General features: G+C 50.8%; 4 protein-coding genes across 5 annotated transcripts in view; 3 read left to right on the top strand and 1 right to left on the bottom strand.

Annotated features, from left to right (window-relative positions):
- Sdf4 (stromal cell derived factor 4) overlaps positions 1–7,793 on the top strand; it is an 11,918-nt gene extending 4,125 nt beyond the window's left edge. For both annotated transcript variants that reach the window (XM_008852566.3, XM_008852565.3), the window contains 5 exons: positions 971–1,107; positions 2,386–2,499; positions 6,304–6,462; positions 6,670–6,845; positions 7,343–7,793. In XM_008852566.3, the coding sequence (XP_008850788.1) occupies positions 971–1,107; positions 2,386–2,499; positions 6,304–6,462; positions 6,670–6,845; positions 7,343–7,519 (763 nt within the window). In that variant the 3' untranslated portion in view covers positions 7,520–7,793. The remainder of the gene's footprint in view (positions 1–970; positions 1,108–2,385; positions 2,500–6,303; positions 6,463–6,669; positions 6,846–7,342) is intronic.
- Positions 7,794–7,925: 132 nt separating this feature from the next.
- Tnfrsf4 (TNF receptor superfamily member 4) lies at positions 7,926–13,645 on the top strand. Its single transcript, XM_008852567.3, is given in 10 exon segments — positions 7,926–9,642; positions 10,791–10,984; positions 11,213–11,248; positions 11,251–11,331; positions 11,901–12,008; positions 12,416–12,482; positions 12,933–12,990; positions 12,992–13,130; positions 13,209–13,328; positions 13,419–13,645. Coding segments are annotated over 9 exon segments (810 nt in total). The 5' UTR covers positions 7,926–9,642; positions 10,791–10,854; the 3' UTR covers positions 13,490–13,645.
- Positions 13,646–18,307: 4,662 nt separating this feature from the next.
- Tnfrsf18 (TNF receptor superfamily member 18) lies at positions 18,308–21,333 on the top strand. The gene is made up of 5 exons (XM_008852564.3): positions 18,308–18,674; positions 19,471–19,593; positions 20,297–20,384; positions 20,557–20,759; positions 20,827–21,333. The coding sequence occupies exons 1-5, from the start codon at positions 18,539–18,541 to the stop codon at positions 20,949–20,951; spliced, it is 675 nt and encodes a 224-aa protein (XP_008850786.1). The 5' UTR covers positions 18,308–18,538; the 3' UTR covers positions 20,952–21,333.
- A 3,190-nt stretch (positions 21,334–24,523) lies between these two features.
- Positions 24,524–26,274, bottom strand: part of Ttll10 (tubulin tyrosine ligase like 10) — a 60,404-nt gene continuing 58,653 nt past the window's right edge. The window contains exon 15 of the mRNA XM_029555826.1: positions 24,524–26,224. Coding sequence (XP_029411686.1) covers positions 26,050–26,224 — 175 coding nt within the window. The 3' untranslated portion in view covers positions 24,524–26,049. The remainder of the gene's footprint in view (positions 26,225–26,274) is intronic.

Raw genomic sequence — 26,274 nt, 5'->3', positions numbered from 1 at the left:
TTTGGTCTTTTTGAGACAGGGTCTCCCTGTAGCCCCAGCTGTCCTGGAACTCACTATGTAGACCAGGCTGGCCTCAAACTCACAGAGATCCGCCTGCCTCTGCTTCCTGAGTGCTGGGATTAAAGGCATGCGCCACCACGCCTGGCGTTTGTTATTTATTTTGATGTGTGAGGACAATTGAATTTAAAAGAAAAACACCCCAGGACAGGCAAGCTGTAAATTTCAGCAGTTCCCCTGAGAATAAAAATGGAGGAAAGAAGGAAAAAGCCGTATCATTTAAGTTACTAGCATGGAGGATCAGTTACTAGGAACTGCCCATTTATTTATTTTGTGGGGGGGGGTGGGGAATGGGGGTCATGTGTGCCATGGCATGTATATGAAGATTAGAGGAGAACCTGTAGGAATTGGTTCTCTCCTTCTACCCTGTGGGTTCCAGACATCAAACTCAGGTTGTCAAGCTTGGTGGCAAGTGCCTTTACCCACCAAGCCACCTTGCCAGTCCTGACATAGGCTCTTCCTGACATTCCCTCTCTTATCTGTGTTTGGAGGTTCCTGTAGTCTACCCCTGAATCCTGAAGCCTCTGTCCCTAAGGCCTTGGTTCTCTGTCTTCCTTGGACGAAATGTTAGGATTCCAAAGGGCCTTTGCTAGTCTTTTGTTGCATGTGAAGAAGGTGTTTGTGTGACTCTCTGAAGTATGTTGAATGCACTATCGTTAGAAGAGTAATGATTCTGCTTGTTTACCTCAAGTGACCCATACAGCAGCTCCCAACCTAACTGTCCTCCCTGCCCCTCCACAGCCCCTGATCCTCTCTCGTGGCTCCCTAGCCTCTGGGTTTTCCACACCACCTCCAAGTGGAATGTGTTGCTGTTTGTGGCAGGTTCACAGCTTCCTGTGGAGTTCCTGGGGCCAGTAGCATCCATCTGTGTGTTGAGGGTCCTGGAGCCTTATCTGATGCTTGCCGTTTGCAGGGTAGATGTGAACACTGACCGTAGGATCAGTGCCAAAGAGATGCAGCGCTGGATCATGGAGAAGACCGCAGAGCACTTCCAGGAGGCCATCAGGGAAAACAAGCTACACTTCCAGGCCGTGGACCCCGATGGTGACGGTACAGTGGGCTCACTTTGCAGAAATAGGCAGAAGGTTCAGTGGGTGGACTCAGGCTGCATATTGTAGTCTTGATGAGTGGGACCTGGCAGATGTCCTCAGGCTAAGTCATGGAAGAATGTAAGAGGCCAGAGCCACAGTGAGCATGGGGATGCTCAAGGCATGAGTTTGTTTCTCATGGTAGCTGAGTGATTGTTGAAACTAAAGCGTACACAAAACAAGTACCATGTATGACTGAAGTGGGCTTTTTAAAAAATTTTGTCTGTGTATGGATGTATGTGTGTGTATTCATATGTGTGGGGGCAAATGTGTGCAGGTACACATGTGTAAACATGCATGATGGAGACAGAGGTTGATTGCTCTCCACCTTTATTGTGGCAGAGTCTCTCACCTGAGCCCAGAGCTCACCAATTTTGTTAGTCTGGCTAGCCAGCTTGCTCTAGAGATCCCTTGACTCAGCACCAGGATTACAGCTGGGCTACCACACTAGCCAGCATTTATGTGGGTGCTAGGGGTTCAAACTCAGACCCTCATACTTGCATGGCGTACACTTTTCTCCTCAGCTGTGACCCAAGTGTTTTAACTGAAAAATACAAGCTCTTACATGTCTGTAATCCTGTAATTCAAGGGAACTGAGGCAGAAGAATCTAGAGTTCAAGGGCAGGCAGGCTATATAGTGAGATGCTTCTCAACAAACCAGAAGACCCAGTAACTCAATAGAAATGTGGGGTTCCGGGCTGGAGAGATGGCTCAGCGGTTAAGAACACTGGTTGTTCTTGCAGAAGACCCGAATTCGAATCCCAGCACCCACAAGGCAGCTAACAACTGTCTGTAACTCCAGTTCCAAGGGATCTGACAGCCTCTTCTGTCCTCCGTGGGAATTGCACAACATGGGTGCACTTACCTACGTGCAGGCAATACACACATGCACATAAAAATTAAAAAAAAAAAAAAAAAAAAAAAAGAAATGTAGGGTTCCTCCTGGCACTCTTCCCTCTTCTGCTAGTAGCCTGTGGGATACTTGGTCCTGAGGGATAGAGACCCCAACTGACTCTACAGGTGAGGAATTATTCATACGGCACTGGCTAAAACCATGGACTGTGTGGGTGCTGGCTGCTCTGCCCCTCATTGCCACCCTGGCAACATATGTGGAGCTGGTAGTTTGTACCCTCTGCCCTGTGGCTGCCTATGACCCAAGGATTTCTAGCAGATGACCTAAAATAACTGTTCTTTACAGCCTGCCTTATTAAGCATCTTGATGGGTGATCTGCTCTTTTAGGCCATGTGTCCTGGGATGAATATAAAGTGAAGTTTTTGGCAAGCAAAGGCCACAATGAAAGGGACGTTGCTATTGCCATCAAGAATCATGAGGAGCTCAAAGTGGATGAGGAGAGTGAGTACTGCGACCCAGCCAGCTGGATACTGGGTCACTACTGGGATGGGGTGGGCTGGTTAAGAGTAGAGCGGAAGCCAGGCGTGGTGGTGCATGCCTTTAATCCTAGCACTCGGGAGGCAGAGGCAGGCGGATCTTTTGTGAGTTCAAAGCCAGCCTGGTCTCCATAGTGAATCCAGGCCAGCTGGGGCTACAGGGAGACCCTGTCTCAAAAAAAAAAAAAAAAAAGTAGAGCAGAGAGGGGCTGGAGAGATGGCTCAGAGGGTTAGAGCACTGACTGCTCTTGCAGAGGATGCGGGTTCAATTCCCAGCACCCACATGGCAGCCTACAAACTGTCCTTAACTCCAGTTCCAGGGGAATCCGAAGCCCTCTTCTGACCTCTGAGGCATTGCATGACACAAGTGCACTCACATACATGCAAGAAATACTCATACACAGAAAATAAAAATAATAAAATATTTAAAAAAAACCAAAAAGTAGAGCAGAGAGACTCTAGCAGCACAATTGTGTTTTAGATGCCAGGTGAGAGCCCTGGGGACAGCTTGTTGGAGTGTCCAGAGACACAAATGTGTCTTCATGTATGTGTGTGGATGTGCATGTACATGTGGTGACTGGGACAGCTGATCCAGCATAGGTTAGTATTGACCATCAAAAAAGAGGTTGCAAAACTGGTGCCCATGATCCACCAACATCTGAGTGCTCTCTTAGGTCTGGCAGAATGGCAAGCAGCTAGCCAGCTGTTCTTGGACACAGAGTCCACTGGAGACAGCACCTTCAATAGCAGATTATACATGTCATTGTCATTATGTAGTTAGACCATAAAGAGAAGTTGAATGCTGTAAGACATAAGACTGACTCTGCCCTGGCTTGAAACCTAGGATCTGGTATTTTGTAGTGGAGGCAGGGAGCACCTGGATCTGAAAGGGGGAAGGCTCTTAGTAGAGGGAGTAGCCTTTGTTAAGGGTCAGCAGGGCTTCACAGTGACATCTGCAGTAAAGCCAGCATTAGGCAGTGCCCTGGGCCCTCAAGAGCAATACCACTTCCAGGTGGAGGTATGGACAGTAGTTTGCAGGGAATGTCAGAGTCATGCCAGTCTTTGGCATGTGGGGGTGGGGTGCCTCCAGAGGTGAGTGTCAGGAGGAAAGTCTGGATAGCTGGTTTGTTAAGCATGACTAAGGGACCTCACTCATTACTGCCTCTAGCCCAAGGCTCCTTCCCCTTCCCCTTGTTCCCTGGTCATATCTGGAAATTCATTCACAGCCCTTGTCTGACTCTGCTTAGAATCAGGACTTGTGGTGCCCTCTGCCTCTGTCACTCATGGGCTGGTCACATTGTTTACAGCTCTTTCTGGCAGATGTACATACCCCACACCTACACTCTGCCTGTCCAGAGCCTCTGACTTTAACAGATCATAATCTATGACGCAGCCCCTTACCCTTTCTAGTAGCACAGAGACCCTGGCAACCTCCACTGACCATCCATCCCAGTGCCATGATGATAAGTATTTAGTTCTGTCCTTTTCTTTGTCTTTTTTTTTTTTTTTTTTTTTTTTTTTTTTTTGGTCTTTTTGAGACAGGGTCTCCCTGTAGCCCCAGCTGTCCTGGAACTCACTATGTAGACCAGGCTGGCCTTGATCTCACAGAGCTCTAATTGCCTCTGCCTCCCAAGTGCTGGGATTAAAGGCTTGCGCCACCATGCCCGGCTCTTTGTCCTTTTTTAGACAGGCTATCACACTGTAGCCCAGACTGGCCTTGGATTTTCAGCAGTTCTGCCTCAGCCTCCCTAGGATGTTCTAAGTCCTGTCCTTTTCTGAGCCCTCAAATTGGACATTATTCTCTTCTTCCCAAAAGAATTGCCTGCTTTTTCCTGTCTTATTCTGTTTGTGTTTCCACCACTGTCTTTTTGTTTCATGCTGTCTGTTGCAGCGGGACCATGGGCCCTTGTCCTGCTCCTGTGGTGAGGCTAGGTATGCCTGTCCAGCTTGTTAGCAGTTTTGGAGATGCCTTTCCTGGCAGTTGAGAGCTTTGTGTTCTTGAAGCTGTCCTCTCTGATGCCTTTGGGATGTGGTCTGACTCTAGCCATTTTACTTAGCTATCTGTCCTGTCTGGGACATGTCACTCCTGCATCTGGAGCCTGGGATGTTCCTGTGAAGCTCTATTTGCCCTCAGGACTTAGAGGAGGTGTTTAGAATTTACCTTGTCAAGGTTCTCCATGCTGAGGTCCCAGTTCCTACTCAGTGGTGTCTGACCTTCTTCAGTCTGTTTTTACATCCTTTAAACTCCACACAATGTGAGGCCTTCATTTGATTTTCTTTTTTTCTTTTTCTAATCATAAGGTTTCTAAGAATGTTTAAGTTTTCATTTTATGTACAGTTTTTGAGATTTTATTTTGGTCTTTTTGAGACAGGGTCTCCCTGTAGCCCCAGCTATCCTGGAACTCACTCTGTAAACCAGGCTGGCCCTGAACTCACAGAGATCTGCCTGCCTCTCTGCCTCCCAAATGCTGGGATTAAAGCCTTGCACCACCATGCCTGCCTCCTCATCTGATTTTCTATGGCAGGATCTGAGCAGTTGGTATGATCCTGAGGTTAGAAGCCTGCACTTTACATCTGCCCATGTAATGCCTATGGCTCTTCCTTTGCACATAGTTCACGTCTTGGGGGAGAGTCTGCCTTACATCATTTTTATTTATTTATTATTTGTTTATTTTTTATATGTGTATGAGTATATTACCTGCATGTGTGTAAGTGTATCCATGTTGTACAATGCCTGTGGAGGTCAGAAGGCGGCATCAGATTCCCCTGGAACTGGAGTTACAGGTGGTTTTTAGCCACCATGTGGGTGTAGGGAATTGAACCCAGGTCCTTTGGAAGAAAGGCCAGTGCTTGCTCTTAATTGCTGAGCCATCTCTTCAGCCCCACTTTTGTTTGTTTGTTTCTGAGACAGGATCATTCAAGTGATTTGCTTGCTTCAGCTTCCCAAGTACTTAGGACTATAGGATTGTGCCACAACAACCCATTCTCCATCATCCTTTAAATGAGTATTGTTTCATAGATTAGATTGCCATAGGATCTACTATTGTGTAAAGGCTACTTGACCTGTCTGTGATGATTGAGTACATGATGGGTCATGGAGATGCTGCTGCTCTCAGGATGTGGCCGAGTGCAGAGTTTGGGCACCATAGTGAAGCCATGTAGGTAGGCAGGGATCTTGGGGTTCCTGGAGCTGAGCAACCTGGAAGCCTAGACATCAGGACTTGGTCACTGACCACAGTGAGTCCCAGAATGGATAAAGATGCCTTTCTGCTCTAGGGACTTGGGGGACTTCAGGGGCGCATAGGTAGCCATTGCTCTAGAAAACAAGGCCATCTGCCCAGAGACTGTCCTTGGTCCAGATGGGAGGGTCCATGGGAAGCTCTGTTCATTACCTCATTCATTTCTAGAAACTGGGTTTTCTGCATTCTGTGCCCTCTGTGATACTGCACGTGAAAAAAAAAGTAGAGAGGAACAAAAATGACACCTTTGTTCCTGTAGACACCGATAAGGGTGAGTCAGCCTCACAGTGAAATTTCCATTTCTGCTGAGGAACAAACAGCTCAGAGTGTACTGAGAAGGTGGGTTGGGCAGTAATGGGATCCTGTGTATCCCTTGCCCAGGGCCAGGCTTTCCTGGGTAGGCTGGCCCCTTAGACTTGAGCCTGGAAAGTGATGGCCCTCTTGAGTCCTGGCCGCTCCTCTTGGAATCTTGTCAGTGTTTGCACTAGGGTCCAACATTGCCAAGGTGCTCACAGATGTACCTTTCTCAGCACAGGAAGTCCTTGAGAACCTTAAAGATCGCTGGTATCAGGCAGACAATCCTCCTGCAGACCTGCTGCTGACTGAGGATGAGTTCCTGTCATTTCTTCACCCCGAGCACAGCAAGGGCATGCTCAAGTTCATGGTTAAGGAGATTGTTCGGGACTTGGGTAAGGCCTGTCTCTGTGCTGGCAGTGTTCTGGGACTGAGGGGTAACTAATGGACTGGGAATGCTACACTGCTGAGTGGGAAGCCCAGCCCCAGGGTGGGTGGGCGAGGCCTGATATGGTTTCTAAGGAGGTCTTTGAGTGGCACCCATTGAGTTTTGGGTAAAGCTCATACTGATCACCACCTTCCTCCAACCCTGTCATCTTTAGACCAGGACGGTGACAAACAGCTGTCTCTTCCTGAGTTCATCTCCCTGCCTGTGGGCACTGTTGAGAACCAGCAAGGGCAAGACATTGATGACAACTGGGTAAAAGACAGAAAAAAAGAGTTTGAGGAGCTGATTGATTCCAACCATGATGGGATTGTGACCATGGAAGAGCTAGAGGTGAGCAAGGGTGCTCAAGGATTGGGTGTTCCCCAGGGATGGCCCTAGGTTTAGATGCTATGGGCTGAGCCTGTAGCAAGGCCCCCAAGATAAAGGGGCTGCTTACATGATGACCTGAACCAGTGGGTGTCAGTGTTAAAGCTCAGAGTGGAGAGATGGGAAGGTCTTGTGAAGCCCTTTGTCAGTGAACCACTGGCTTTTAGGAAGCAACCCTGTGTAGCAGCACCATCTGTGGAAGGTGTTAGGCTTTTTTTGTGTGTGTGGGGTGGAACCCAGCCCTTTAAACATGTTAGGCAATTTTTCCATACAGAGCTGCATCCCCAGCCCTGGGTTAGGGGGATTCTTATCGTTCCTCCTTTATGGGACCAGAAGGGAAAGCACATTAGACCCACTTCTGAAGTGACCAACATGCAGGTCTAGGGGCTGTGGGCGCAGGGCCTCCCTGTTGAGAAGGTGCTTGGTAGGAGGCCACTGACTGTACCTGACTCCCACCACAGAACTACATGGACCCCATGAACGAATACAATGCCCTCAATGAAGCCAAACAGATGATCGCCATTGCTGATGAAAACCAGAACCACCACCTGGAGCCTGAGGAGATCCTCAAGTATAGCGAGTTTTTCACTGGCAGCAAGCTGATGGACTATGCTCGCAACGTGCATGAGGAGTTCTAAGCACACCCTCAGCCCTTGACTGGGATCAGGCTGCTTATCTCCTGTCTGACCCTCCCCATACCTTGAGGGGGTTGTGGTCCAGTGAGGTCCAGTGAGGCCCATGATTGGCTGGCCTCTCAATGGGTCTGGGGATGCCACCTGTCCCGTGTCTGAGGGCTGCCATGGGCCCCTAACAGGCTGTCCTAGAATCTTCCTCCTGCTGCTGTGTCCACATGCTCCGGCCCAGCTCCTGCCACAGCATGGCCCAGGTTTATTAAAGATGTGCTCAATAGGCTGTGTTCCTCCAGTGTGTGTCTGAGGCAACAGCCTTCCTATACCAGTCACTGGGCTGAGTGGCATTTACTTGGCCAAATCTCTCTCAGTTGTCACACTGTTCCCAAGAATTGCTAAATAATGGTTCAGTTGAGGTTGCTATACTTCAGGGCCAGGAGCTCTGGGCCCTCCATGGGGTTCATCACCCAATGGGAAATAATGCAACTTGCTGTTGCCTTGAAAACTGAAGGATTAAGATAAAATTAGAACATGCTTCTCTGGAAATGATCAGCCCCATAGATCCTTGGTAAGGACTAGCAGGCCATCCCATGCTTGTCTGCAAGCCTCTCATAGCCACACAGGATCCTAGCCTGCAGTATGAGAAAGTACAGATATTTGTTGTCAATTACTTTAAAATAGAATGACCTGTTTCTAGTGTGTGTTTGCTTTTGGTGGAAAGACCAAGCAGAACAATGGGAACATTGGCTAGGTGGCTCCTAGTAGAAGCTTTTGCAGTGGGCAGTTGGTTATCAGGGGCTTGTAGCTCCCATTAAACACTGATTCTCTTGGTGGTAGTAAATGAGAACAGGATCTGATAGTATGGGCTGGAGAAAAAGTGTTGGTAAAATTCCATATATGAGAAGAGGTATGTGGGGCCAAATTGGGTCTTGAGGTTGGGACCTGCCAGGACCCCACTGCTTGATATTCCGATGGTGAAACAAGTATGTTGAGACAGCTGGCACTCTTTGACTATCCTGGGCCTGCTTTGGGTGTCTTTTGGGTGTAACCTGGTGTTTTCCACAGGGACCCACTTCTGTGTAATATAGGGGGTTCCTGCTGGTCATGAGGGTATGGTGGCACTGGAAACCTTGGCTGGTTTCTAGACAAAGATGAACGACTAAAGAATTCAAGCTACAGCCTGGCGTCTGGTCTACATAGTGAATTCAGGTCATTTGGGGCTACAGGGAGACCCTGTCTCAAAAAGACAAAAAAAAAAAAAAAGAATTCAAACTTCATGGTGTGGGCAGGAAGGTCCCAGCAGGCCTCAGCCTCTGGGTGTCCTGGAATGGCAGCACACACTGCTCTAGAATATGGTCCACCTCCTGGCAGATTATGACTGCCAAACTTGACCACCTTCCCCACCCTGTTCTGTCTCATGGCTTTGACCTGGAGGGTCACAACTGAGGTGGCATGCAGGATCCTCTGTTCAGGTAAGGGTACAGTGTAACCCTGGAAGCCAGCTGCATTCTTGGGCAGACAACTGTTGCATAGTGACACCTGGTCTTTCAAATGTTCTGATGACCTGCAGTATAGTGCCCAAGGAGCAGGAGTTTGTGGGAGCTGCTTTAACTCTCCCTATTATCTTGTCATACAGAGGAGGCGAGTAGGGCCCCACTCTTAACTTGTGCCTCAAGTCTACCTGACTTCAGGAGAGACCATGTGGCAAGTGTGACTTCTCCCATCCCTGGGTTGGATCTTCTTTCTGTCTGCTCATCAGAATTGGGGAACATTGCCTAGGATGCCCTGAGGTCCCTTTCCCAGAACACTCACTACTTCAGAAGTATGGGGTGGGCATCCTGTGGCCTCTTGTCCCACCCTGGCTTTTCTCTACTCACTTCCTAGCCCAGCCTGGCTGTCTGTGCTAGGAGTTTCCACACGAGGGCTGGGGACTTCTGCTTTCACATGTAATACTGGGTGGGGGGTTTCCAGCCCCAGTCCTTCATCTCACCCTGCGGCAGAACTATCCCCAAAACTTAATTTTTGTTTTTTTTTTTAAATTTTTATTTTAAAACAGACTATCGCTCTATAGCCCAGACTGGCGTGGAATTTCCGATCATCATGCCTTAGCCTCTCAAAAGTTGGGATCGTAGGTATGTACCACCATGTATATATAGAACTAGTGTGCAATTTTAAAATTAATTTGGGGATTGGTAATCATGTCTTGTCATAATTTAAAGGTGTAAAAGGGATGCAGAAAAGTTTCCTACCCTTTCCTAGCCAATCCCAGTTTTCTCCTTCAGGGTAGTGGTATAATCAGAGGGATACTGGTACATAAAAAAAGAAAGCCTAACCAGGTGGTGCATGCCTTTGGGAGGCAGAGGCAGGTGGATTTCTGAGAGTTCAAGGCTAGTTGGGGCTACAGGCTATAGACTGTCTCAAAAAAACCAAAAAAAAAAAAAAAAAAAAAGAAAAAAGCCTGTGCTAAGCCTAGTGGGACACACCTGTAATCCCAACACTCTGGAGATGGAAGCAGGAGGATGAGGAGTTCAAGGTCATCTTTAGCTACATATGAGTTTGAGGCCAGCTTGATCTACATAATACTGTCTGAAAAAGTGAAGAAGAGCCAGGTGTGGTGGCACACACCTTTAATCCCAGCACTCAGGAGGCAGAGGCAGGTGGAGCTCTGTGAGTTCAAGGCCAGCCTGGTCTACATAGTTCTAGGCCAGCTGGGCTACTGGGAGACCTTGTCCCAAAGAAGAAAAAAAAAAAAAAAAAAAGTCAAAAAGAGACTGGATAGATGGCTCAGTGGTTAGTATCACATTGCTCTTGCAGAGGATCCAAGTTGGGCTGCCAGCACCCATCCTGGGTAGCTTACAACCTGTAACTCTAGCTCTCTTCTGGTCTCCTTGGGCACAACACTCACTGTGCACATGCCCTACAGCCAGCATAAACATAATTAAAATCTTTTTTGTTGTTGTTTTGGTCTTTTTGAGACAGGGTCTCCTTGTAGCCCTAGCTGGCCTGGAACTCACTATGTAGAACAGGCTGGCCTCGAACTCACAGAGATTCGCCTGCCCCTGCCTCCCAAGTGCTGGGATTATAGGTATGCACCACCAGGCCCAGCGCATACAAACTTTAAAAAAAAAAAAAGATTTTAAGCTCTAGTGATCCTAAACACATACTGCCCATCTGGTTGTGGAACAACATAGGCCTGTGCCGTATACACAAGAACACAGGCATAAACATGCTCACATACCTTCTTCCCTCTCCACCCACTCTTCTTGCCCCTCCCCCATAGCTCTTATAGCCACATCCTGCAAGGAAAAACCCCAGAGTCCTGTGAAGGCAGAGACCAGACAAGGATGTATGTGGGGGTTCAGCAGCCCACAGCCCTTCTGCTCCTGGGTCTCACATTTGGAGCTGCAGCCAAGCTCAACTGTGTCGGGAATACCTATCCCAATGGCCACAGGTGCTGTCATGAGTGCCAGCCAGGTGAGTGGCCTGGCCTTGGGATGCAGGGGAGGGGGATGTCTAGGGGGCAATGATGGAGACACAGGCACAGGCATCGTGGGGGTGAGTGACTTCAGGTGATATAGATGATGCTTCAGAGGACCTGAGACCGAGGGCCAGCCAAGAGTCTAATTCTGAAAGAGCCAGAGCGCTGTCCCCACAGTCCTGGGTCCTGGGCAGAACTACCTACCTTTCTGGGTTCTACTACAGGCAGTGAGATGGTGAACTGCTGTGATCACACCAGGGACACTGCCACCTGTGTGAACCTGGCTTCTACAATGAGGCAGTCAATTATGATACCTGCAAGGAATGTACACAGTGCAACCAACGTGAGCTCCTCTTACTGACCCCACTATCCTGCCCAGCAAGGGGTGCAGCCACACCATAGGTGCCCATATCCTCATGAGGTTGCAGAAGTTAACTCCAAACCACAGTGCATCCTTTTCATCAGGGGCCCTGAATAGCCAGGGCATCTCTCAGGGCACTTCTGTTCTCTGGGGGTAAAGGCTCAGCTAGGACCTCATGAAACTAGTGTAGAGCATGTCTACCATGTGGCCTTACCCTAGCTGTTCTAGTGGGTAAGGCCCAGGATTTGGGGCAAGGGAACTCAGAAAATACTGATTCAGCTGCTCCAGGCTGGAGACAGAAAGAGGGCGGAGAAGAGAGGCTACAGCTACCCTATGCCAGCTCTATAGCCTTCTCCAGGGCCGCATGACCAGGAAGGATAGAATGGCCAGGAGAGGATCTCAGAAGAAGAGCCTGTAGCTGAGCTGCCATAGTTTCCTGAGCTTCAGCTTTACTCCTGTGCCACTAAGGGGAGGAAAGTCCACTCTGTCCTACCCTGTCCACGGGGCATGCGCAAGACTCATCCATAGTCCCATCTGATCTTCCTCTCCAGGAAGTGGAAGTGAACTCAAGCAGAACTGCACACCTACTCAGGATACTGTCTGCCACTGCAGGTCAGGCACCCAGCCTTGGCAAGACAGCAGCCACAAGACTGGAGTTGGTGGGCCTCAGGGTGACCCCTACAGTGGGCAGATATATGTCTGTCCATGGCCAGTGTATGTGAGGTGGTCAGGGTCTATGGGTCCTGGCCCTCTCAAGACATGCCCTTGATAATGGAGTAAATAAGCCATGTTCCCACCTCATACACTGTCACCTTCCCCAGCATCTTTCCAACTAGTTTGGGCCCAGAGCCTCTCATCCATTGGGGCCCAAAGCCCCTCTTCCAAGATTGGGACTCCTGGTCTGCTCTCTGATCAGTGCTAGTGGGTGGAATGTGGGAAGGGAGGAGCTTACAGAAGCCAAACCCCTCCTTCTATCCACTTGCATTGGTGGGCTGACCAGCAATGCCCCCTCCAGGGCTCACCTGGTGGCATCAGACACTTGACCTATCCCATATCTTTGCCTCAGACTGTGTTCCCTGCCCTCCTGGTCACTTCTCCCCAGGCAACAACCAGGCCTGCAAGCCCTGGACCAAGTGAGTGTTGTGGCTGACTCGATTGCTAAGGATTGGAGGATGGGAGAGGTTTGGAGACTTAGGAGCTGGGGTCCAAATAGGCCAGGTCAGGGAATAGAAATCCATGGACCAGGGAAGCCTCCTAACACCTACCCCTCAACATAACCCTATGGGAGCTCTGAAGATGGCGCGGGGGAGGGGGGGCGGAGGTCACGTGAGATCCTAGCCCAGGCTCTAGGAATGTGCCAGTCCCCAAGTGCAGGGGGACTGCACTTCTCCTCCAGGGGGCTTCAAAAGTGCAGGGTAGGGTCTGAGAGAGTGCAGAGCCCCACTTAGACATAGGGCAGGGATGGAAGCAAGGTAAATGTAGAAGCAGAGGCAGGCCTGGGAATGAAGGTTGTAGCAGAGTTGAGGGTGACCCAGTGTAGCTTCCATTACTGTCTCTGCTTAATGTACACCCCAAACCCTCAGTTGCACCTTATCTGGAAGATGGTCCCAGCGCCCAGCTAGTGCCATCTTGGACACAGTCTTGTGAGGACAGAAGCTTCCTGACGACCCTGCTCTGGGAGACCCAAGGCCCTACAGTCAGGCCAACCACGGCCCAGTTTACCACAGTCTGGCCAAGGACTTCTCGGTCACCCTCTACACCCTCCTTGGAGGCTCCCAGAGGTAAGGGAGCCAGGCCTAGGAAGGGAATGGGGAGAGAAGGAAAAGTGGAGGGCTCACTCAGCTGGCCTCTCCTCACAGGCCCTGCACTTGCTGCTGTCCTAGGCCTAGGCCTTGGCCTGCTGGCCCCATTGACTGCTCTGCTGGCCCTGCACCTGCTCCAAAAGGCCTGGAAGTTGCCTGATGCCCCAAAACCCTATGGTAAGTGCCCACTGTGGGCCCAATACAGCTTACTTCCTCAAGGGGTGAGACTCATGCCCTCACTGCCTTCTCCCACTTTCCTTCTCCTAGGGGGAAACAGCTTCAGGACCCCCATCCAAGAGGAGCAGGCTGACACACATTTTACCCTGGCCAAGATCTGAGCAACACCTCAGGAGTAGCTTTATGAGGCAGGGGCACCCCATATCCTAGTGCCCACCAGCACCCTCCACACCATTCTAGGTGCTGGGCTGGCTCTGGGCTCTCCTATGTATGCTGTGCATACTACCTGCCTAGCAGTACCCCCAATAAACATGCTAGCAACTGTGAGTCTGTGACTGACACTGGGGGGCTAAGGTTATACCCTTTTTTGGTGGGACTGGGTCCTAGGTCAAAGTGAAGGTCCACTCAAAGACCTGTTCCTGAGCATACACACCTTAGCCAAGTGGGGAGGGCCCTGGCAAGCAGGGCCTGGGTAACCTGGTCACCGAAGGGCCCATGAACCATGGTCCCCCTCTGACTTGTGGTTTGGGCAGCCGATCCAGGGCTGCCCTTTTTCTTTAGTCCCACAAGTGGTGAAAAGTGAGTGATGGTCCCTGAAACCACTAAGGTGTTGCCTTGGGAATCCCTGAAAATGGCCTTGGCTCCATGTAGCAGCCAGTCAGTCAGCTGTGTTGGAAAACTGGAGGCTGTTGCTGGGCATGGTGGTACACACCTTTAGTTCCAGCACTTGGTAGGTAGAGGCAGGCAGATCTCTGTGAGTCTACATAGTAGACTGGTCTACATAGTAAGTTCCAGGTGGCTATAGGGAGACCCTGTCTCAAAAAGCCAAAAAAAAAAAAAAAAAAAAAGGAAAAATGGAGCCTGTGGCTTGAACCAAACTTCAACTGTCCGGAAACATTTACTCCCCACAAAAAAAAGTTTGTTGACACTATGTCATCCAGCCTTGTGCTATGCTGAGAATGAGCTTTCTTTCATAGGCTATAAAGTTTGATTCCTGTTCTTGAACATCTTCTGCAATCTTTCCCTTTTATTTGAGTGATGTCATGGTTTTTCTCAAAAAACCAAAAAAAAAAAAAAAAAGAAAGGAAAAATGGAGGCTGCTGCTTGAACCAAACTTCATCTGTCCTGAAATCATTTATCCTCCATAAACAAGTGTTCTTGAACATGATCATGGAGATTTTATGTAAATAGTTGTGAGGTGAAAAAAACTTAATTATCCATACTGACAGCAGAGCAGACAGATCAATTGCAACAAATTCATATAGACCCACAGGCAGGCATTACCTTGGTGTTGAGGGACAGAGAACCTGTAACCCACCCTAAGGTCCCAGGGTCCTGTAGCTCCCCTCCTCTGCATTGGATTCTAGGAACAGCATCTGGAAATGGCAGCATTCCTCAGGCAGCATGGGTTCCCAACAGAAACTCAGTGAACTGAAAGCAGGAAGCTCCTGGATGCTTATGGAAATGGTCAAGTGATGATTGACTATGCGAGCAAAACTAAAAGCCAAGAAAGCCCAGGTCGGTGCCACATGTTGCATGCTAGGAATCACTAACAGGCAGCACTGGGCTTTGTCAGCTGCTTTGTAAAGAGGCATGGGAAGCCTGGGAGGCAGTGAAGATAGCCTTTACCTGGCTCTTGCCACTGGCCTGACCTTAAGGGCTGCACCTGTCACCCTTCCTGTCTTCCATCTGGTCTACGTGTCGCCAGATAAATGGTGGTCTCAAGCCCCTCCTTCTGCATGCTGAAGCATCTTGTAACTTGTATGCCAAGGCACTATGACCCACACGGCTGGCTAGACAAACCCATCTCTGATCCTGGCTCCTGTCCCACCTCTTTCTTCCCATTCTCTGACAGATTCCAGCTGCCCCTATCCAAGGGAAACATCTATTAGTCTACTAATTGCCCTTCACCGGATGCCTATGTACAACCTCACCTTAGGCCTATGAGGAATGAACAACAGACTAATCAGCAGCCCCCACCCCATAGGGGTGTCCAAGCCTGGAGGAGCCAGGCAAGAAGCTGGGGTGTGTCAGAAGGAGGTACATGTTCTGGGGTCTGGAAGGTTAGAGACTGTAAAAAAGAGGCTTACTCCTCACACTGAACAGGTCATACCCATACCTCCTCCCCTCTGGGCAAAGCCCTCCAGTTTTGCTCATGACTCCTGCCCATTTGGAGCTCTTGGGCCTCTTCCCAGCCTGGACACCCCTGACCCTGCCTCTGCAGACACTAGATTTACTTTCTCTTAGCTTTGGTGTTATCTCAAACACATACTCTCTATACCCCTCACTCCCCAAACTCCCTAAACTGCCTCAATTGAAGCCCCATCTTGGCATGGGAATTCTTCACAGGGCCAAGATGCCAAGACCCTCTGCTGCCTGGAACAGGTTCACCATATAGTCAAACCATATAGAAATACAAAGAGCTGCTTAAAAAATAAGGGAAATAACACTGAGCAGATAAAAATCACTTCTGCCCACCACCCAGTTACAGAGGCTGCTTATTCTTGGGAGTCCCTTGTAGTCATTACCCAGAAGTGGGTGGGATAGGAAGTCTGATATTGGTGCTGACATTTGTTGATATCATCTGCTTAAAGCATTTCCCCAGGTGTATGTTCTATGTCTTTTTTTTATTTTTTTGGTCTTTTTGAGACAGGGTCTCCCTGTAGCCCCAGCTGTCCTGGAACTCACTATGTAGATCAGGCTGGCCTTGAACTCACAGAGCTCCACCTGCCTCTGCCTCCCAAGTGCTGGGATTAAAGGTGTACGCCACCACGCCCGGCCTGTTCTGTCTTTTTATCTCTGTGGTCCCTGTGTGGCTGGTCCAGGCACACTGGGTCTCAGGGAAGAAACCTTTAGGGAGCTCTCCAACAGCCTATATGTTGCCGTGCATGCCTGCACCAAGTGGATCTCACCATGGCTGAGCTGGGACATGGCACCAGGGCCACAACCCCTATGAAACACCTCCAGCATACACTGCATGCAGTGTTCTTGGGGTAGATCAAGGCTTCGCTATCTTTACCCTGTGGTGGAGGCTCCTGCCTACAGAACAGGGATACAATGATTGGTAGGAGATGGCATGTGTGGCTCACCAGGGTTGGAGGTGATACTGTGCAGGCATGGTCCCGGCTGATGCCTTAGATTTTTGTTGTTGTTTGCTTGTTTGAGACAGTGTCTCACTCTGTAGTCCTGGCTGGCCTAGAAATGTAAATGAGACTGGCCTTGAGCTCATAGAGATCACCTGACTGCCTCCTAAGTACTGGGATTAAAGGCATGTGCCATCATGCTTGGCATCTTAGATTTTTTTTTAATGGGCAGGAACACAGCCCAGACTGCCTTGCCCCTCTTTCATCAACACCTTTTTTTTGGGGGGGTGTCTTTTTGAGACAGGGTCTCCTTGTAGCCCCAGCTGGCCTGGAACTCACTGTGTAGACCAGGCTGGCCTTGAACTCACATAGATCCACCTGCCTCTGTCTCCCAAGTACAGTCCCAGGGATTAAAGGCATGCACCACCATACCTGGTCCTTCAACACCTTTAAAAACTTTTAAATTCATTTTATGGGTATGAATGTTTTGCCTACATGTATGTAAGCATACTGCATGAGTACAATGCTCATATAGGCCAGAAGAGGGCATTGGATCCCTTGTAACCAGAGTTACGGGATAGTTGTAGCCACTATGTGGGTGCTAGGAACTAAAAACAAGTCCTCTGCAAGAACAGCAAGTGCTTTTAACCACTGAGCCATTTCTTCAGCCCCTTCCCTTAACACCTTTATCTGGAGTCCAGGTATAGTTGGGAGGCTTTCCTTCTGCCCATGCACTCAGAGCCACCTCCCTGGCCAGGAGTAAACAGATCTCCAGGCTTCTCAAAGAAGGGGTTCTGGCGTGGTTACCTTGGAGTATAGCACCCAGAAACCTTCCCACTCTGCAGTGACCAGGGTTGTCTCTCAGGAGGCTTTACAACCTGAGGCTGGAGAGCAACAGGAATCACACTGCTGACAACTTCGAACATTTTCTGCTTCCTTAGTTTCCTTCCAGCTGCAACCTGAAAGAGCATCTTTACCAGGATTCCTGGGCCTGCCACAGTCACAATGGTCTCCATACCTCCTGCTGTGGGTACAACCATAGCCACGTTCTGAGATGCTCTTGTCCACCCCCACTACTCCCAGAAGCCCCCACCATTTACCCCTGTGCTTGCTCTCAACTGGAGGACTTGGGAAGCAAGGCTGAATAATCCAGAGAGGCTTCCTGGTAGAGGCAGGGTTCTAGAACTCATCAGTGACCATTGAGGCTCAGAGAGACAGAAAAGTCTCACCATAAGGTGGAGGCCTGATAGCTCCATCAGGGAGTCCCTTCTTGTTGTCTAGACATGTGTGAGGAAGTAAACGAAAGTGGCTCCAGAAAGCGAGCCAAGAAATCCAAGCTGGAACAGATCCTACAATCAGGGCTGGACCTGGGCAGACCATGCTGCCCTTGGCTTCAGGTGCCTGTTAAGAATGCCCAGTTTATGATAACTTTCACTGAAAGGTATAGTAAATGCTCTGGTCTCCCCTCCCTGACCATCCTGATGTCCTCAGCCTGGAGGAGCTCTGTGGGATAGAAGAAAGGAGGAACTTAATACAATAACAAGGGATGCCCATAGGTGGCAGCAGCAACAGAGCATATATGGGACACTCTTCTCTGCAGCCTGGCTGGATCAGGTACCCCAGGGTAGGAAGAGGCTTGTTCTAATTCCAAAGGTAACCTCCCAGGCTCCTCAGCAGCTGGAAGCTGAAGCACTTTGGAGTTCAGGAGGCTTCAAGGAGGATGGGCGGCTTCATTCTACCCCCTTCAAGTGTAGAAGGTCTTTACAAACACTACAGTTGTCTGCAGGAAGCTGTAGGTGGGGCTGGGCTGGAGCCCCAGAAGGTCTTTACAAACACTACAGTTGTCTGCAGGAAGCTGTAGGTGGGGCTGGACTGGAGCCCCAGAAGGTCTTTACAAACACTACAGTTGTCTGCAGGAAGCTGTAGGTGGGGCTGGGCTGGAGCCCCAGAAGGTCTTTACAAACACTACAGTTGTCTGCAGGAAGCTGTAGGGGGAGCTGGACTGGAGCCCCAGAAGGGGGCAGGTACAGAGGGAAGGGTGGGGACAAGGCATGTAGGAACAGGTTGGGGCCGCCTAAAATCAGCCAACTGGAAGACTCAAGATTTGAAGACTCAGGGAGCAGCACTATGGGAACATGGGCCACCCTGTATGGAATCACACTGATCTGTGTGCTGGGCCTGGCCAAAGGGATGAGCTGTGGCACTGGCCGCTTCCAGCGTGGGACTGGCACCAATGTACGTTGCTGCAGATTATGTGCTCCAGGTAAAGGAAGGAGGGGAGTGGGATCCAGGATGGGTACCATACTCACATCTGGTTCCTGTCACCCAGGAGGGTGGGAATCAGGGCACAGGTGGGTGGGTAAACTTTCTGACTCTAAAACCTTCAGTCTGGGACTGAGAAGGAGGTGGAAGGGCACAGTTGAACCAGTGATCCAAGGTCAGAGGTCTGGGAGCAGAGGCAACAGGGGCTGGAAACCTCTCCTCCAAGAGGGTTCTGGGGTCCAAGGTAAAAGAGGACCATCCCCTGACTTGCTGGGAAGGTCGGACTTGGCCATCACCTAGGTTACTCCCTGTCTGGCTTGGGGTCCTATCACCCCCCTCTGCCTTGTCAACGGTCTGTGCCCTGTAATTATGGGTGAACAGCAGTCTGTGGACTGAGATCAAAGCAAAACATCTTAGCACTTCATGCGCCAGCCCTGTGGTATGGAGAGGGGCAGCTCTGAGGGTCCACATCTTGGTGACAGGTATGGACAGCAGTGCAGGTAACTACTGAGGAGAAATATAGGATGGGAAGGGGGCAGCATGAGCCCAGGGACTTAGGACTGAGTAACTCTCACATCCAATGGGACTTATGAAGCCATAGCTTTAGAGAAATGGGAGGTATGTATACTAACAGCTGGCCATGTGAGTGGGAGACACTGAGTTGAGCAAAGCCCAGGTTCTTGGCCTGGGCTTGACTGAGGATGGAGGCATAGCACTCCAACCACCCCAAGGATTAGGAGGAGTTCTGAAGAGCAAAGGGGCTCTGCTCAGTGGGTGAGGCTCTTATCACTGCCCAGGTAAGGAGGCCTGTCCTGAAGAGGGCTGTGTGTGTATCCGGCCGGAGTACCACTGTGAAGACCCTCAGTGCAAGACTTGCAAGCACTTCCCCTGCGCACCAGGACAGGAGGTGCAGGCTCATGGTAGGTCCCTTGGAAGCTATTGCTGACAATATTTATCCCCAAGAAGCCCAGGGTTTTAACCTGGGGCCAAGCTAGTGTAGATGCCCAATGAGCATGTGTAGGCATGTAAGGATGCTTGCATATAGCTGGGTAGGCAGGGACCAGCATCCTGGGTTTTAGAAGGGCTAGATGGGACAAGTATTCTTAGGATACATGCTAGTATATAGCTTTGGAAGAACCCGTCTCCCTCTTCTCCATCCTGATAAGGGTATGGAAGGCCTCTTAGGGCTGGCTGTGAGGGCCTGTGGGGATTGTTCAGGTGGTGGTCTGTTCTCAGACTTTTTTTTTTTTTTTTTGGTCTTTTTGAGACAGGGTTTCCCTCTAACCCCAGCTGTCCTAGAACTCACCATGTAGACCAGGCTGGCCTTGAACTCAGAGATCCACTTGCTTCTGCCTCCCGAGTGCTGGGATTAAAGGCATGCGCCACCATGCCCAGCCTGTTCTCAGACTCTTACTCTGACTATGGCCCAGGTCTTGCATCTATCCTGTCCATTTGCACATGGGCAGATGGATCATGCCATCCCTAGAACAGGCATATTAGGCATGGCCTATCCAGATCCTAGTCCGGGGGCCATTAGACCTATGGTGAATGGCTGGACACTACTAGCCTGCCTCCCTCCTCATTCACCTCAGTTCCCACTGCAGTCTATCTGTCTGTCCACAGGGACTATTACGTTTGGCTTCAAGTGTGTCGACTGTGCTGTGGGTACCTTCTCTGCAAGCCGTGAAGGCTACTGCAGACCTTGGGCCAAGTGAGTCCTACATGGGGCCCTGGATGGGTAGCCTAGACTCATTCTGAGGTCCCTTCCCTGTGGTGACTCCTGAGGGCTCCTATTCATCCCCCAAATGACTCAGAGGGCAGCAGTCCTCCCAGTGTGACTACTTGGGTGATCAAACCTGACAGTGTCTATGCCTTTGTCTCAGCTGTGCCCAGTTTGGATTTCTTACCGCGTTCCCTGGGAACAAGACCCACAATGCTGTGTGCATACCAGAGCCAATGCCCACTGAGTCGCATGGCCAGCTGACCATCATTCTCCTTGTCATGGCTGCCTTCATTCTCCTTCTAGCCATAGTCCAGTTGGGCCTGCACATCTGGCAACTGAGGAGGCAGCACATGTGTCCCCGAGGTCAGTTGTGTCCCAGGGAAGGGGAAGATGTGCTTCAGGCCACCTGCTGATAATAGTTTCACCACAGAGACCCAGCCACTCCTGGAGATGCAGGTGCTACCAGTTGAGGATGCTTGCAGCTTCCAGTTCCCTGAGGAAGAGCGTGGGGAGCAGATAGAGGAAAAGAGTCGGCTGGGGGACAGGTGGGCATGAGCCTGTCTTTCTACACCCCAAGCCAGACCTTCCAGGACTTTCCCAGGCTGACCCTTTGGAGGCAGCAGGGTCTCTGCTCTGTGCCCTGCCCTGGGCCTGGCCCTGCTCCCCTCAACAGTGGAAGTGGGTGTAGGATGGAGATGATGATGAATTTCCAGACCTTGCAGAAGGGTGACAATTATGGCTGGGCCCTATAGTCAGGTGTTCATGACTGGCTTCTTCTTTTACTAGCCTTGCTAGAATGGGGTCTTTGGGCCCTTTGTGAGCACTTAGTGTTCAGCACAAGACCTCAAGCAGATGGTTTTCAATAAACACTTGTCCAGTGATCTGATTAGATGTGTTCTGGGGACAAAGGAAAGCAAGGAGCCAATGGCTGCGCTTAGGGACACCTTGTCTACCTGTGCCCATGGTCTTTCCTAGGGTACAAAAAGGGGAGGGCAGGTGGGTGAGATGGCTCAGTAGGTAAAGACACCTTCCACCAAGCCTGATGACCTGAGTTCCATCCCTGGGAATCACATGATAGGATAGAACAGAGTCCTACAAGTTGTCCTCAGACTTCATATATGTGCTGTGGACATGCCTGCCCTTACACATACCCACATTTGCACACAAATAATAAAAAAAAAATATTTTTAAAAAGGAGCATCCAAGGCCTCTCCTCAGGACTTCCTCTTGGGGGTAGCAATGGAGGCACAAGTCAGGATTATTATTAGGCATAAGCACTCACTAAGGACCACTAGACTGAGGAGGCTTCTGGAAGGAGGGGATGTACATTGCCTTCTTGGCTTCTTATCCAAACTACCTCCTCCTTCCCTTGCCAACCATACCTGACACATACTTACTGGGCATCCATGTACTAAGCCTGTAGTCTCTGAGCTATTGCTCTTTGGGACACCTGTGGAGATTGGTTTCTGACTGTACTTTGGGACTTTGCCCTGACCTCACTGCCCCAGGCCTTGACCACTTTACACACCCAGCACTTTCTGGCATGAAGCAAGTTCTCTGAAGTACATGTCTTTGACCCTAATTACTCCCCACACCCCGGATCCCATTCTCTGCTCTTGGGGCCTGGCTCTGTAACCCTCCAAGCAAAGCAGTGGCAGCTGTCGCTCACAGAAAGATCCAAGAAAGACATCTTGGCATGGATGTCCAGGGAGTGGCAGACCACGTGAGAGGGATCTCAGCAGCACCCTTGAGGCACCTGTATAACTGGGTGCCATCCTAACTCCACCTACCACCCCCTCCAGTGCCTCCCATCTTCTCTTTCCTCCCCATAGCTCACAGCAGGTAGACGGGAGAAGATGGGATACCTTCCAGTGGTACAGCCCCATTAGCACACAGGCTCCTGGGAGACTGAAGGAGGAGATATCGGTTCCAAGAGTGGTGGAGGACATTGGGATCTATAACATAGAGAGCCCGAGGATTACACAAGATTTCCTGGGGATGTGCTGGAGAGTGGACACTAATCTACCTCTGGGTGCTTATTGATGACTTTAGTTATAGTTAGTCACATTACATCAGCACAGCACCCTCACTGCTTGGAGCTGCCTGCCAGTCCCCTAGAGGGTGAGTAAGCATGTCAGGCATGTGCAGCCCACAAAGGGGGCATCTCTTATCCTGCCTTCCAAGCCATAGCCCTAGGTCCTGAGCAGGAGCCAGTCCTTGCCTTTACTTCACTTTGGGCTGCCACAGGAGGGACACCCCCAAAAAGCACCGACATGTGCAGGTACCACAGCCTGCATCCGTTGGAAACTCCATGTGGGCGGCTGGTGGGTATGAGGCAGAGATGGCAGGAGATTCCACAGGGTGGGGTGAGGGGTTGCAGTGGTTTGCACTGCACACTTGCCTTGAAGCCAGAGACCCTCCTACTTTCCATAGCCCTGGACCTGTGCATGTTTGTACAGGTTCACCTCAGGGCCTAAGATGAGCTGTGCCAGCCTGTGAGTTGGACCTGGTGTTATCTACTGGGAGCTGTGAGTTGTGAAGGGTCTGTTCAGGTCCCAGAGATTGGAGCTGAAGGAGGTGGTCCTGTAGAGGCAGTGCCCACCACTACGTGCCAAGCTGCAGGGTAGACCCAGGAGTTCTGGGATGCAGGGAAGAGGCCAGGCTGAGAAAGGTGTTGCTGCAGACTGCAGCCTCCTGCAATCTCAGCAGGAATCACCACAGGCCCTTCTTTTTGGAATAAGGCAGGCAAGGGCCCACTAGTAGAGAGGCAGTGAGGTTGGGGGTGGGCAGAACAGCTAGGTGTGACCCTGCCTGGCCCAGACTAGTGAGTCCTCATAGCAATTAATTCCTGGAAACTTCCACCCCACGGGAGCATCTTCCGGTAAACCACATCCCTCCCGCCTTGAGTTCAAAGATTCTGTTCAACATCAGATAAGGGCCCAGAGGCCACCTCAGTTCCCAGAAATGCTTCTGGCCACAGCTCATGCTCTGCTTCTACCCTCTCACCCTGAGAACTTAACAGTGAGTGACTCACTCAGTGTGGGACCTGCCTCTGCTGGACAGAGACCTATACTAGGGGAAAGAAAGGGATCTCTTCTCTGACACGACTGGACAGCTCCATCCAACACTTCAGGCTCCAGAGCCCTTGAGAGGCAGGTGGATCATGAATGAGGTCTATCCTCTTTGACCATGTAGAACATAGACCATCAACTCCTGGGTCTTCGCATTCCTAGACTGAGTTCAAATTCCAGGGACTCCCCCTAAGGCAGTCACTAGCCCCTATGGGAAGTAGCTGTGTGGGTGGGGAGGAAAGATAGACACCTACCCCTCATTACATTTTCCCAGAAAGTGCCAGGAATTGGGATGCTTTTCAGAGATGATGCAGGCCAGGGACTGCTCTGGGCCCTTCTTAGAGATGCTTTTCCAGGGGAGAAGGATGGAGGGAGTAGGTATATAGGGAGTCCCACTGTCCTTTGGCTGAAACTAAGGTGCTTAGAAAACCCCAGACCCCAGCTGGGCATGGTGGCACACGCCTTTTATTGCATCACTTGGGAGGCTGAGGCAGGCAGAACTCTGAGTTCAAGACCAGCCTGGTCTACATAGAGAGGCCTCAGTGTGTGTCTAAAGGTCTATGCTGGCTTTCCCTCAAGATAGAAGCTGCAGGAACAATGGGTAGAGGATATCTGGGTCAGAGCTGGGCACAACTTGACTACCCACATGTGCTGGTGGAGAAAACTGCTTGACATCCCTGCCTATGTGCAGGACCCCAGGAGTCCCCGAGAGAAAGGAACAAGACAGAGGAAGAGTGGGAGGAAACAGTTGTCATGAACTCTGTTTTCCTTGGGTCACCAACTCCAAGTATTCAGTCACCCTGTAGGGCTAGCTGAGTCTTGCCATCATTTAGCTCCTCGGGCTCTACTCCTGCCTGTCACATCATTTGAATATTAGAGTACCTCATACCTGCCAGGTATCCAGATGCTCAGATGCCCCATAGCCAACCTCCATCCCCAGAGCTCCATGTGGTCTTAGGGCCCTAGGGGGGCTTAGATGAGGGTTATGAGGGGTTGAGGACACCCTGGATGTACTTGCAGATGGGGCCATCACTCCTGTGGGTCACATTCGCAGTATGAGGTCTCTGAAACCTTTATTTCATTGACATTCAGACTCTGCAGCTGCTAGGAATGAAGGGTAGTAGATAGCCCAAGCCTGAAGGGAGCCTGTGATGGGTAGAGACTCTGCCTGGACAGGGCAATCCACTGTCAGCAGGAACTTATATCACACCCCTTGTGGAGACTTCATGTCCCCATAAGAGCAGTGGGAGCATCTCCTGAGAGCTCCACCACCTCTACTGACTTCTGAGGCCTCTAATACTGGGGCTGCTGTTCCATGTGGCAGCTGAAAGCAGGGATGTTCATGACATTGGTGATGCTACCATGGGACACAATTCTGACATGGGCAGGGCACTATACACAGGAGGAGAGGCTGTGGGGCACAGGACTTGGGGGTGACACAAGCTGAGGGTAGTGATAAGTGACCCCAAGGGACATGTCTGTACAGCATCTTGGACCAGCAGAAATGTGGCCCTAACCCTAATAAGCAGGTGTGGATTCACCAAGATCTAAGCTCCCAGGCCCTGAGAAGGGTAGTCTTCACCTTCCTGGTCTTGGTGGATTGCAGAGCAGATACCCTGACACCTATCGGCCAGGGAGGGGCTCTTTCCCAAGGGAACTACAGATTGCAACAGAAGACACTGGACTTTGATCACACAAGGACAAGAGTATGCTTCTCACTTCACCTGGTGTCCCTTACAATAGGCCAGGCTGGGAGAGGGCAGGCTGGAACACCCAGGACAGAGTGGCAGCAGAGTGGTGGGGAAAAGGTGGTTGTGGTAGGGTTCACATAGGATCTCCATGAACACTGCCTCTGGGACCTGTGGGTCTCACTTTACTTCTCTGAGCCCCAGTTCACTCTCTGTTCTGCCCTTTTGTTGAGGGTTCCTGCAATGAACCCCTTCTCTATATGCTGACCAGAGAACAGCAGTAGACCCAGTGGTAGCGAGGCCACTGCATCCTGGAAATGGGGTCACAGTAGTTGGAGGCCACCAAACCAGGCAGGTTACCTTGCCTCAGATACTGTGCTGGTCCAATGCAGAGCAGGGATTAGCCTGGAAGTTCTCCCACATGTTGAACTGGTCCTGATGTCTGGGGTCAATGGAAGGCCAGAGGGAGGGCGAGGAGGAGGAATCTGCCACCTGTCCATGACCATTTTGTGAACAGGGTATACAGAGTGTATAAGCTGTGCTCGGCATTTTGAAGTCAGTGGGAGGGGGTCTTTAGAGTTTTGTGGGGTAGGGTGACCAAGGAGGCAGAGGGTGGCTGGAGGGGCTTACAGGCCACTTACTTGTAAAGCTTAGACACCTCAGAGGTCTGAAGTGGTCAAAGTTTTTTTCAAATGCCAGTGCTAACAGGGAGCACAAGCAGCAGGGGGAAGAGTGAGGAGCAGAGACCCATAGGCAGAAGGAAGGGCGTGAGGCGCCCGGGTGGGACCCGCCTCTGGAGCGTTAGGGTTAGGGTTAGGGTTAGGGTTAAGGTTAGGGCGCAGCTGCGCACTGGGCAGCCGGAAGCTCGTGGCGCTAGGAGTCCCTGAGACACCTCTACTCCTCCTCGCGCTCTTCTTCCGGCGTCCCCGGGGAGGGCTCCTCGGCAGGGTCCCTGCTGCTCGCTGACTGCCCAGGACACAAAGAAACTTCGGGCTCCGCTTCGGGGGCGCAGCCAGAAACCAGAGGCCGCGAGCGGCGCGAGGCGCACAGCAGGGGTCCCGGGGCGGCCCTAGGAGGCGCCGGCTTGCGCACGCTTGGCTGGTCTACAGCCCTCGATGG

Source organism: Nannospalax galili, unplaced genomic scaffold (genome assembly GCF_000622305.1).
Source record: "Nannospalax galili isolate Female #2095 unplaced genomic scaffold, S.galili_v1.0 scaffold806, whole genome shotgun sequence".
NCBI classification, from domain to species: Eukaryota; Metazoa; Chordata; class Mammalia; order Rodentia; family Spalacidae; genus Nannospalax; species Nannospalax galili.
The sequence above is the reverse complement of the archived record's forward strand: the minus strand, read 5'-3'. Positions and strand labels throughout refer to the sequence as shown.